Here is a 13,148-nt window from a genome sequence, read left to right on the forward strand (position 1 = left end):
GGACACATCTCCTGACTGATGATGGGAGGAAGGCAGGGGCAGACTAGACTTCTAGTCTGATTTCTGCCTTGCACAAAATGAAGGGTATAATATGACCTTTGAGTATGTGTGTGCTTGTATTTTGTGATATGTGTTGGCTCTGTTTCTTAACAATTAGACTTTATTATACAACCCAACTGTCCTATACAAGAGGGAAAAAAAAGGTTAAAGGGAAACAAGACTAGACCTTCCAGTGTCTGTTCCACGGGATGTCTGAACCTGCAGCCTCCTCCTGTTCTCTCTGCCTGCACAGTATGACTGGTCTCCCTCCTGGATCCCTGCTCCCAACGATGTTTGATTAGAAACACAATAGCCTGTCTGGAGTCTCCAGGTCTGTTTCCTGAATTCTGGACCCAGGCTGGTTCCTCCCAGCCTTCAACAATGTCCATCTCAGTGGGGTATCGGTGGTGTTTCCAAGCAACGGAGCTGGAGGCAAGACCCGCCCAAACTGCCTTCACCTGTGATAATGCCTACAATCCTTCCACAGATAAGTGTGTGGGGCGTGCAGAAGTGTGAAAGCATGTGAAGGCCAGAGCAGAGGGCAGCGTCTTCCTCTACCTGCTGCTCTTCACCTTACTGCCATGTGACAAAACTTTTCCTGGAGAAACACAGCATCTGTTTACTCCAGACAGGTCCACAGCAGACCAAAGTCCTACACAGTGAGCCAATGAATTTTAGTGTGGTTATTCACAGGAATATGGAGGAGGGTTTACTGATAGGAGCAGAATTGACTAAAAAGCCCACCCCGGAATGGGAGACAGATCACCAAGCTGGGAACCTGGAGCTCACTGCACAGGTTAGAGAGTGTCTTTTCCAAGTGTGGGGCTCACAGAAAGTGCCTCCTGGGCAATCGGCACAGGACTAGTGAGATGGAGCATGCTCACACCCTGGATATCTTAAATTTGAGGTTCCAAATCTCATCCTGAGAATGGAAGGTGTGGGGCAAAGCTCTCTCCTTGTTTCCATGCTTGCCTCAGGAACACTTGACTCAACCCCCAGGTGGTTACAGACGGTGAGTCACATGAACCTGTGACCTGTTATCTTTCCCTATGCAAATAGACCATTGCCAGCATCCTAAGTCCCAGCCAATGAGACACATTCATCCTCAAAGCCCCTCCCCACTGCCCAACATTTATAAGTCCCTGTTTCAGACTAAATAAATCGATGAGCACCATCTACTTCACCATAGGACATCTGAGACTGCCTGATTATTCTGAGCACTGGGGATAGAGGGGCCTCCCTTTTCTCCAAAGAATTTATCGCTGGACCCCAGGATGCCAATATCAACCAAGCAGTTGTTACAGAGCCTTCATTGACACCACTAGAGCTTGCCCAGCCACCCCAAGCTGGGAGCGAGCTGCCAGCTGCATAACAGCTGGCCGGACTCGCCCAAGTCAGGCAGGGCCCCTCATTGCCATCTGACTCTGTCTTAGAGCCCTGAGCTCTCCCCACTGTCACCTGGCCTGGTGCTGGCAGCCCAGCTAAAGGAGCAATGACACTTAGTGGGGAGAACATCTCCTTTTCCCACACCCCCAGCGGACCTGGAGATCTTATGACACGAATTTTGTCCCATGGTCACTCAGGACCCAGGACCCCACGCTTCATCCTTTTCCACCTGGAGATCTATGGTGCTTGGACCTGCTGGCAGAGAAGTGTACACTTCCAGCTCTGTGCCCTGGTGTCGTCGCACGGAACTGCATCCAGGAGCCTCAGTCTGAGCCTCTTCTAGGCAGCTTGCCTGGTTTCTCTGCTTCTTTCCCGCAGCTGTTCTGGTCTCAGAATCTTCTTTTCAACTTGACTGATCTGTCAGTCTTCTCTGCAGCTCAACTCCTTGCATCTGGTGGGGGGCGGGGCACTCTCAGCCTTTATTATTCTGTTGGGGAGGAGCCTTGAAAATCTGGTTAGTTTCAGGGACTTCCTGAAACTACTGTTTTTGAGTTGTTTAACTTCCTGTTTAAAGAGCCTCCCTACATGATGGAATATTTCAATCTCTAAGAAAACTGTTACACAATAGTTTCTTGGCCAGTGAGTTCTGGAGATCGGCCTGCCTTTGACCCTTTATGCTTGGATTTCAGACTTGCCAGACGAACTCAGGTCCTTGTTCAAGTACTCTTACCCACTGAGCTATCTCTCCCCAGCACCAAGTCTAGCTTCCTTTAAGGAGTCTCTGGCAAGGCCTAACAGAAGCAAACAATGCTATGTGGTTCTACTGTGTTTTCAGCCTATGGCTTTTAAGAGTCCTGAACAATGTAAAACAATTTCCCTTCTTTGTCCTCTTTGAACATTATCTTCCACACTAGGCGTGGCAATTTGCTGAAAGCTTGGCTACACACACATACATACACACACACAGACACAGACACACACACACACAGACACACACACACAGACAGACACACACACAGAGACACAGACACAGACACAGACAGACAGACAGACACAGACAGACACGCATACACAGACACACACACACACACAGACAGACAGACGCACACACACAGACACACGCACACAGACAGACACACACACAGACAGACACAGACAGACAGACACAGACAGACAGACACACGCACACACACACACAGACACAGACAGACACGCATACACAGACACACACGCATACACAGACACACACACACACAGACAGACAGACACACACAGACAGACAGACACACACAGACAGACAGACACACGCACACAGACACACACACAGACACACACAGACAGACAGACACAGACAGACAGACAGACACACACAGACAGACAGACAGACACAGACAGACAGACAGACACACGCACACACATGCACACACACACACACACATGCACACACACACACACACACACACACACACACACACACACCATGCCTCCGTCCTCCACAATTGAACTGTCGCCCACGCAGCATCAATCCTAGATTAAGTGATCAAACAACACCTGAAATTAAGCCTTTAAACACAAAAATCAATCAAACCTGAAAAATTTAGCTCAAAATGAAGAGGTGTTTAAAAGAAGTAGGCTGAGGAATACTGAGAAAAACAACTTAAATTATTAAAGCAGAGTTTTTCATAGTTCTGGAGAAATGCTCCAATAACGTCAGATTAAAAATATAAATCTATTTACCTTCCACAATGTTTTTAGGAAGCTTTTTTTTTTCCTCCCGAGATAGGGTTTCTCTGTGTAGCCTTGGCTGTCCTGGACTCTCTTTGTAGACCAGGCTGGCCTTAAAGGAGGCTTCTTTTTAAGGTTGACTGCATACCTGTTTGTTTATTAATGAGTTTGTTACCTACAGAAGGGAAACAGTACTGGGTATGCTGGACAAATTCCCTGCCATTTGTCACTAACTGGGAGTCCCCTCTGTGACTTCTGGTTTGTTAGCTAATTAGTGTATAAATATCCCTCACTGAAAATGTAAAGGGTATTCAATTTTGTGGCTTTTAAGAAAATTTTCTAGTGCAAAATGTTCTTGTGGTTTAAAAAGATGGTTTCTTTCTTCCCAATTCACTTCATCCCTCCTCAGCTTCAAGACTCTGTGGGGGTGTTTGTAATACAGAAATTATGACATTAAAATCACTTTCATGTCAGTGGACTTTGATGTCTGTAATAGAAGGTCAAGAGGTCTTTGAGGCAGAATTAGTGAGACAGAGAAACAGGGAGGGAGAAAGTCTTTTCATTCAGTGACCTTTAAGAGGACCCATTCAAGCCGGGCGTGGTGGCGCACGCCTTTAATCCCAGCACTCGGGAGGCAGAGGCAGGTGGATCACTGAGTTCGAGGCCAGCCTGGTCTACAAAGCGAGTCCAGGACAGCCAAGGCTACACAGAGAAACCCTGTCTCCAAAAACCAAAAAAAAAAAAAAAAAGAGGACCCATTCAGGTATAACAACAAGCAATCCTAAGGGTCATGTGCTGATACAGGAAGTAAAAGGTCAATGACATCAGCACTGTCCCGGAGAAATGCATTGTGGGTCCTGCATATAAGCTACAGAGTGAGATTGAAAGTTTTCTAGAAGCTGCATTAAAAAAAACAAAAAACAAAAAAACCCAAAACATTATACACCCATCCACACAGCACCACCCCAATTCACATGTGGAGATTACTGAACAATGCATCAACTGAGTCTCTCCTACCATAAAGGGTCTGGGCATTGAACTTAGGGCATCATGCTTGACAGCAAGTGCCTTTACTGCCTGAGCCACTTGGCTACATTTAAAAAAATGATGAAAGACCTACATGTTTCAATATTATATTTTACCATGTGACCAAAGCAAAATTATTGCCTTTTCATGTTATTTTCGGTACTCAGTCTTTGAAATCTAATATGCATATAATGTTTAAAAGCACTCACCATTCAGAGTAGCCACATTTCAAGTGCTTAGTGCAATCGACTGGCGCGTAGCTTCAGGGTTCCATATTCAACACGGGAGGTCTGGGAAGTTCAAAGACAATGCTCTCTTCTTGTCCGTAGCCCATGGGTGCATTGGTTAGTTTTATGTCAACTAGACACAAGCATGACTCCATTGCAAGAGGGACTCTATTGAGACAACGAGTCCCTCAGAAGGCTGTAGGCAAGTCTGTAGTGCCTTTTTGCTTTTGATTACTTGATGTGGGTGGTCAGTGGAGGGAGGCGTGGGGGTGGGGTGCCACTTCTGGGCAGGTGATGGTGAGTTGCAGCTGAGCAAGCCATGAGGAGGAAGCCGGTGTGCAGCTTCAGCTCCTGTCTCCCTTCCTGATGGACTGTGCTCAGGATGTGTGAACCCAAGCAAATCTGTTCATCCTTAACTTGTTTTCAGTTATGGGTTTTAGCTCAGCATTAGAAATTCTATGACATACCCATAACGAATCTATATCTATCTTTTTTTTTTTCAACTGAGAAAGAAAGAAGAAAGATTATCTGTGACAAAAGCTGTACAAAGGGTTCTCTTCATAAACTGCAGTTTTAAGGGGCTGGGCATGGTGGCACACTCCTTTAATCTCAGCACTCGGGAGGCAGAGGCAAGCGGCTCGCTGTGAGTTCGAGGCCAGCCTGGTCTACAAAGCGAGCCCAGGACAGTCAAGGCTACACAGAGAAACCCTGTCTCGAAAAACAAAACAAAACAACACAACAACAACAAGAATAAATAAATAAACATAAAAAATAAAAAAAGTGAAGGGTAAAATTTCCATCATTTTGGATAGTGCAAAATATTCATTAACAAATGTAAACCAGTTTCTTCCCTGAAATCCTGTGACTATATTAAATGTGAGTTATGAGAAGTCACTTGGATCCTAGCAGAACTGGCCTGATAATTTAAGCATGCACACACACACACCATGTGCACACATATACTTATATATACTCACAGATGTACATCACACACACACTCACATACCATTCACATTTGCACATACGGACACCACATACACTCACTCACTTGCACACTCATACACTACACACACATTCACAGCACAAAAACACACTCATACGTCACATATATTCACATACATACATTCACCACACACACACACACACACACACCAGCTCAAGAATGACTTTATTTTCCAGCAGGAAAAGCTCTCATGCTCCACATTTTTGGGGAGCAGGAGCTGCAACCCTTAGGTGCACCCAGACAACTTTTCCTAAGAGTAGAATTGTATTAAACACTAAATCAACTTTTGTCTGTTGGGCATTTCCATGATTGTAGCTCAAATCCAGGGCCCACATCATCTCGGAAGCTGTAGATAAGTTATGTGTCTTCTGAAATGAGAATGTTTAGAACCGTTAAGCAACTTGTTTTGATACATTGCTGTGGGAATCCTTAAGATCTGGCTTCAATACTGGTTTCTCTTTAGCCAGGAACATTATTTGAGCCTCAAAGTCCTCATTTGTGTCACAGAGACAATGTTGTCTGTCTCGGAGATTGTCATGGAGGTTAAACATGACCACAAGAGTGCAATGCCTGAAGCAGACACCTCCTGACACCCTCCTGCTCCTTTCTGGGGGACGCTAAGTGAGGCTGTGCCGTGCTAGTGTCTGGTTCACTTGTCCTACAGGGCTCTGCATTAGTTACGTGTTGCTTTGTACTAAATGACTTGAGGGTGAAGACAGCCCGATGAGCATGCACAGTCTTCTCGTTAATAACCTAGGTGCAGCTTAGATGAGCACATGGACTTAAGTCATGGTTTCTGCTGGGCCTGGGGTCTCATCTGAAGGCCTAACTGGGGAAGGTCAATTGCTCTTAACAGCTGGGTCATCTCTTTAGCTCCGTAATACAGGAAAGAAAGAAAGAAAGAAAGAAAGAAAGAAAGAAAGAAAGAAAGAAAGAAAGATCCCAGCACTAGGCAGGGGAAGGCAGATTGCTGTGAGTTCAAGGCCAGCCTGGTCTACAAAGCAAGTCCTGAACAGCGGAAGGCTACACGGAGAAACCCTGTCTCGAAAAACCAAAATATAAAAATAAGAGAAAGAAAGAAAGAATACAAGAAAGAAATGTCTTCTCTGTTCGTCCAGAGGCTCCACGAACCCTCCAGCCTCTGAATCACTTGCCAGTTTGTTAGAAGTGCAGATCTGTTGAGTTGGAGTTAACTTTTTAACAGGATCCCCAAGCCTGCCTGATGCATATTGCAGTTTGAGAAGCAATGGTCGTATTGCACCCTCACCAATACAAAGCAACCGCCCCTCCCCCGCAAAAAATAATCCAAAACCAAAAATACCCCTGCTTTCTCCTAAGAATCGGCTCTTTGAACTTTTTTCTTTCCTTGAATGAGCTTCTTTTGTAGTTAAGAATCCACTTGGGCTCTGGGGAGATGGTGATTCTCACATCCCCGCATAATGTAGAAGGAAAGGGAAACAGTGGCCGAGAGTAGAGCCGGGGCAGTTAAGAGGTCCTTGCAGTCAGACCCCTGAGGCAGCAAGAACTGGTTCCGCTGGACCCTCGTGACTCGGACCCGGGGACAGAGCTCAGGCTGCGACTTTCAACCTAGAGCTTGGAGAACTTGCCTAATCCTTCTGGCTAGGGAGGGCGGGGGCGTGGCTGGGCCGGCGAGAGGGCGTGGCCGGCGCCGAGGGGCGGGGTCTGGCCGAGGCTGCGGGGCAGCGACGTCGCTGGGCAGCGGAGCGGCGGCCGCGCCATGTGGCTGCTGGGGCCGCTGTGCCTGCTGCTGAGCAGCACCGCGGGTGAGTGGGGGGCGCGCGACGCACTTCACCGAGCACGGGGCGCCGGGGATGGCCGGATTGTGACTGCTTCGCGCGCGGGCCTGGGCTGCGGGCGTGAGTGTGCGCGGAGGGCGGACCCCGGCGCCTGGCTGGCCGGGACCCCGCGAGGGGCCTCGGCGGGGCGCGCGCCGTGCTATTGTGTGGGCCGGCGCGCAGGGTGCTGTTGTCGTGTGTACGCGGGCGGAGCTTTGTGCGGCGCCCGCTCCCTGGAGCCCGGCTGCCGCCCGGATTGGGCGTAGCTCGAGTGTGGCTCGTGTGCAGGGGACTGAGGAGAGGAAGGAGAGGTGTCTACGGTGATTTCGGGTCTTCTCTGACTCCCGCCGCCTTTAACAAGCACTTTCCTGCCTCAGTTTCCCCTCTACGCCGTCCCCGCATCTGCATCCCGGCTTCCTTTCTCTCCTTCCTGGGACGGTGCCTGGTTTGGGAATAGCGAGATGCAGTGGGACTCTGGATACCGGAATCACTCATCCTGCGAGCAGATCTTTTACTTTTGTCGTCTGTCGAAGACGCCTTAACCCTGCAGGGAGACGGGAAAGGAGGACCTAGGGCTTCCTCCAACGACCGTTGGTCCCTGCATCTTAGAGCGCGTGCATCCTGAGACCCACAGGGTCCCTCCCAGTTGTGTTCCCTGGAACTTTTCTGCTGATGTGGGCACGCTACAAATTCCAGCTTGGAGCCCTTCCCTTCTGCCTCTGCCCTCCGGCCACAGCTGTCAGCAGCCCCTCCTCAGCTCTGCCGGCCCTTGGCCCCTAATGTTTACTTCTGGGCAGCTGATGATCACTGAACTTTCTTTACTGATGAGTTCTTGTATTATTCACATGTCTAATTTATGTCGGATTTCCCCCAAATGTTTCTAGAAGCTTGCCTCCTGCGTTGTGCTTGTTGGGGGGGAAATTCAGGTCGTTTTGCGCAAGCCTCCCTTCCCAGGAGTCTCCAGTCATAAGCATCCTCCTGACCCACAGGCTATCACTTGCCCCTCCCCCCCAAGACATCATCCTCACTGCTCTGAAATGTCTGTGAGTTTGCTCAGCTTCCAGTGAGGGGCTAGACTCCTATGGCTGCTGTGATTTTTGTTTTTGTTTTTGTTTTTGCTTTTTTAAAAAGCAAGTCTGAGGCCCTGTGTTCTGCTTGCCTTTACTTAGGGCTGGGGTGGAGAAGGAGAGAGGGGAAAATAAATTAGGCAGCTATAAGCAGGTGCAAGTTATTTGGAGGCTGTTAGAGCGGGATCCGTTCCAGGACTTCTCAGACATGAAGATCTGTCCGGATTCACACATTTAATTCACATAGCAGTGGCATGTCCCCTGGTAACACCCAAGCTGGCGCCTGTGAGTGTTCACTGCTTATGTTATGACCAGTGGACACTAATGATCACATCTCCTTGTAGTGGGTCGCATGGGTTGAGTCTTAAGTTTACAAAAAATTATATGTATCTCTCCTTGTCAGGGATGTTTATTTAATATGCCTGTGAACGTATAGCACGAAGCTCAAATAAGTGAAATAATCAGAGTGAGGGACAGCCCAATGTTGCTTGGCTGAAGTTAGCTGTGGCTTTGGATTACCTTGTCTGCTTTAGGACTTTTTGATGGGTTGGAGCAATTTCTTGTAACACTGAGTATCTATCATCTTTTAATTGTGAAGTGCCCTTTGAACCAAGTGTTGTGGGAAAGCAGAGCTAACTTGTTAAACCAGGTCTCATTGGCTATTCCTCAGCCCTTTCTTGGGAAGTTGATAACACCAGAGGTTAAAGAAGCAGGACTTTGGAAGGCTTCCCGTTGAGGAAATCTGGGGTCTCAGTTGAATATTAAGTCCAAGAGACTGGAAGGCTGCAGGGAACACCTTTAATCCCAGCACTCGGGAGGCAGAGGCAGAGGGATCTCTGTGAGTTCAAGGCCAGCCTGGTTCACAGAGTGAGTTCCAGGATGGCCAGGGATACAGAGAGTAAAAGAAGAAGAAGAAGAAGAAGAAGAAGAAGAAGAAGAAGAAGAAGAAGAAGAAGAAGAAGAAGAAGAAGAAGAAGGAGAGGAAGAAGAAGAAGAAGAAGAGGGGAGAAGGGCTTGGAAGGCCACTGCTCCATTCTAAGAACAATTCGAAGGCCTTTGTTGTTCAGGAACTTTCTGAAACCCCTTCATGCCCCTTATCTCTCCCTTTGTCTTACTGTTTGCCTTAAGGAGGTGAAACATTGTGGCTGTTACTATTTTATAATGTATCCTGTTAGAGAGGCTCGGATCATTTCAGCCCTATGTCACTTCCCTCTGTTGTCCCATTTGCTGCCCCCCACCCTCCACCCCAGGTGCTGCATGTGGTGGCTTTAAGTGTGTGAGTCTTTAGATATTTCTAATGGTGGAGATGAGTGGCTGCTTTCTTGGTCTCCTTTCTTCCCTGCCTGACTTTTGTTAAGACCCTTGATCTTCTCCTCAGGGAGGAGGAGCCCTTTCCTTCCCGGCCCCAGGGTGCCCCTTCTCCTAGGCCTGAGGGGGTGGTTTTTTGTTTATTTATTATTTTTTAACTAGCACTCAGCCTAGCCTAGCCCAGCCTAACAGGGCAAATGAGACTGCACACAAGTACAAATAAACACACCTTGTTCCTTTTTATCTTCAAAGGGTTGTTGCTGGGGCTCCCTATTGGGGTGTGAGGGGTTTCTTTGTTTGTTTTATTTTGTTTTTGTTTTCTTTCTTTTTTTTTGATAGCCCACTAGGTCATGCTTTTAACATCTGTGGGGCAGGAAGCGGATGGGGATTTGATAGTAGATGGCAGGTTGTTCCTGGCTTTAAGCCCTGCCAGAAACCAAAGTATGTTGCTAGTGGGCTTGTGTTGCCACCATTGTGGGTTTTTTTGTTGTTGTTGTTGTTTGGGTTTACTGATAAAGAATTTTATGTAGCCCAGGCTAGCCTCTAACCATCAGCCTTGAACTAGATATGTGGATCAGGACAACTTTGAATATTTAATCCCTCTTGCATCTATCTCTTAAGTACTGGGATTTTTGGCGTGGACCATCCCCCCCCCCCCCCCGTTTGTGCGGTGCTGGGAATAAAAGAAGGGCTTCAGGCAGGCTAGGTAAACTCTGTATGACTGAGCGATATCCATTCTAAACCTGACAGTTCTGAACCAGTTGAGAGAATTTGGAGATTGAGAAATTATGTGATGTGGCGATGTTGTGTAAAAGCCTTGCCCGTTTGCACGGGGTGATGAGGGGACCCCAGGAGTCACGTCCCAAGTCCAGGATATGTCATGGTCATCTTGTCTTTGAAAACAACTGACTTCCTCGACATCTTCCAGAGAGCTCAGGTGGCAAGTGGCAGCATGTCATTCTGTGGCTCCCAAGGGACTGATGACTCTCCTGGGCGCCATGGTGTGGGTCGGAGCCTGGATTCTAACCCAGGCTTTTCTCAGAACCCTTTCCTGGCTTCTCTTGCGATTACCATTTTGTGATTTTTAACACAACCACCACAGAGTTTGCCCATCAACACTCTCCCCCCCCCCCAGATCTGTTCATTTTACGGATAACACCCTGAACTTAGTCAACAGTGGCACCAGGTGTCTCTGAAGGACTCACTGGTGTTCATGACTAATACTTCCAATGCATCTTGACCTTTGTGTGGAGATGTAGGTTTGCCACAGTGACCTCACCTCTCCCATACATGGGAGCGACACCCTTGGCAGGAGGATGCTCTTTTCACTATTGCTGACTTGACTGATACAAACCCCAGGGTGCTCACTCCTAGGACTCTATGTTTCTTCCTTTTCTTATGTGTATATCATTTTGTATAAATATAAATGAAAAGATGTGCTGGGTTCATATCTTGGAGCTGTATTAGTTATGGGATACTTCCAGGGACAAATCTGTTTATGGCTGTTGCGTTTTCTTTTATTTTTTTCTTTCTCTCTTTGAGCTGTCTACTCCAGCAACCCAGCGAGGTGTTTTAAAGACTGTGCCTTTCTTGCATTGGGATGGCTGTGAAGAATCCACTCTCTTGGCTGCTGAGGAGAATTCACTATCCTCCTTGCTGGGAGGGTGGCCAGTTACTTTGAGATGGCAACATTTGCTGGTCACACCATTTGCTAGCTGTTTTTAACAGCTCACCGGAATGAGCAGACTCATGAGTGGCTGCAGCTGGTCATCCAAGAGGGTTAACAGATGCCTATCTGAACTAGGACTGGGAGGGTTCCCATAGCTGCTTCTAAGAATGAGGTGGGTCTAGTCTAGAGTTCCTTAGCCTTAAAGCCACTGTCATTTTAGAGTGAGTAGTTGTTTGTTGTATAGGACTGTCCCATGGATGGTAACAGGTAGCCATCCCTCTGGCTACTGCCAACTTGAAAACCTTGTGGAGTTGGGTGCCAGCCTTCTTGCTATTATTCATCATGAGCGTTGTTGCTGCCCACCCTAAAGATCTCTGCTGGGTTACTTTCCACTTCACTATACCTGTCTTCATGCGTCTGGAGCCAACACAAGTTCAAAGGTGTAAAAATACACCTTCAGCTAAATGTGCCCTGTGTGCCCACCCCTTCCCTCCCACTTTCCCTTTGTGCTAGAGTAAAAACATTTGGAATTTTTGACTGTGGCTTTGACTCCCTGGGGAGAGACATATGACAATAAAGCTGACCATCAGGAGCTGGTAGTTGACACCTAAACCTCCCTGGCTTCCCACCTATTCAACTTGGGATGTCCGTGTGCTCGGAGCGTGGAGGCTGATGGAGAACGTGCTGCCTGGAGTTTTGTCTTGAGAAGCACGTTGAACTCTTAACTCCGGAAGTCTCCCTTCCTCCATCTGGAGTTGCGACTGTGCATCTCAGCTTGCTTTCCCTCTCTGTGGTTCCTTCCCAGTGTCAAAAGCCTGTAGAGTTTGGGACGGTTCCACAGGCTGCAGGGAAGTTACCTATCCTTACAACAAGATGCTTTCTTTTTTCTTGTTTTGGTTTTTCGAGACAAGGTCTCTCTGTGTAGCCTTGACTGTCCTGGATTCACTTTGTAGACCAGGCTGGCCTTGAACTCCCATCGATCTGCCTGCCTCTGCCTCCCAAGTGCTGGGATTAAAGGCGTATACCAGCACACCTGGCTGCAAGGTGGTTTTCACTTTACACTCTGAAGTCCTTGGAAAGGCCCATTCTGTGTTGCTGTAGACACTGGAGTTCCTTTAAGACTCCTCGCCTGCCACTGTCCTTGTCTTTGTTTAGTCCCCAGACTTCCTGGAGTTTTTCCTTCCTCTTCTCTTTACAAGAGCCTTATAACTGCTTGGCTCCTGCCTGCTTTGATGCTTGAACTTGCAGAATGAAGGAAGCAGGTTCCCAGAGGGGAATGCAGGCCTTCCGACCAGGCATTTTTGTGTCAGTCTTGCACTCTTTGAAAGCCTTCTCCACTGAGGAGCTCTGCTTTCTTAAGTATGCAGCTATCCATTTCCTTTTTGTCTTTGAGTAACCAGAACATTCTTCTTAAGCCTCATTCATATGTCCACTAGTGTGATATCAGCCCTGCACACCCCGTTACTATGTCGTGCGCAGGAGTGCAAAGCCATGTAGAACTTGCTATTTGCCGACGGAGAACGAAAGGGTCTATGGATGAATCTGAGTCTGCTGATCTTTTTGTGATCTGGGGCATGACAGCAGCTCTTTCTGCCACTGGTGCCTCAGAGGCATTTTTTAGTGTCAGTGGTACTTGGAGCTCGGGCATTGATGGGAGCAGTGCTGCACCGAAGTCACGATGCTGTGGCAAGCATGGATTCAGGACAGTTGGACATGTTAACGAGGCTCCACAGATGACAGCACACATTTTAGCTTGCTCTTTTGGCTTTCTAGGTAATATATGTATTGGTGGCTTTGGTTTTTTTTGGTTTTTAAATAATTTATTTTTATTTCATGTGCATTGGTGTTTTGTCTGCATGTATGTTTATGTGAAGGTGTCAGATCCTCTGGAGTTACAGGTAT

General features: G+C 47.6%; 1 protein-coding gene across 2 annotated transcripts in view; it reads left to right on the forward strand.

Annotated features, from left to right (window-relative positions):
* Positions 1-7,081: 7,081 nt before the first annotated feature.
* Positions 7,082-13,148, forward strand: part of LDLRAD3 (low density lipoprotein receptor class A domain containing 3) — a 241,688-nt gene continuing 235,621 nt past the window's right edge. For both annotated transcript variants that reach the window (XM_084775945.1, XM_084775946.1), the window contains exon 1: positions 7,082-7,190. In XM_084775945.1, coding sequence (XP_084632071.1) covers positions 7,145-7,190 — 46 coding nt within the window. In that variant the 5' untranslated portion in view covers positions 7,082-7,144. The remainder of the gene's footprint in view (positions 7,191-13,148) is intronic.

Source organism: Acomys minous (genome assembly GCF_964271855.1).
Source record: "Acomys minous genome assembly, chromosome: 3".
Taxonomy (NCBI): domain Eukaryota; kingdom Metazoa; phylum Chordata; class Mammalia; order Rodentia; family Muridae; genus Acomys; species Acomys minous.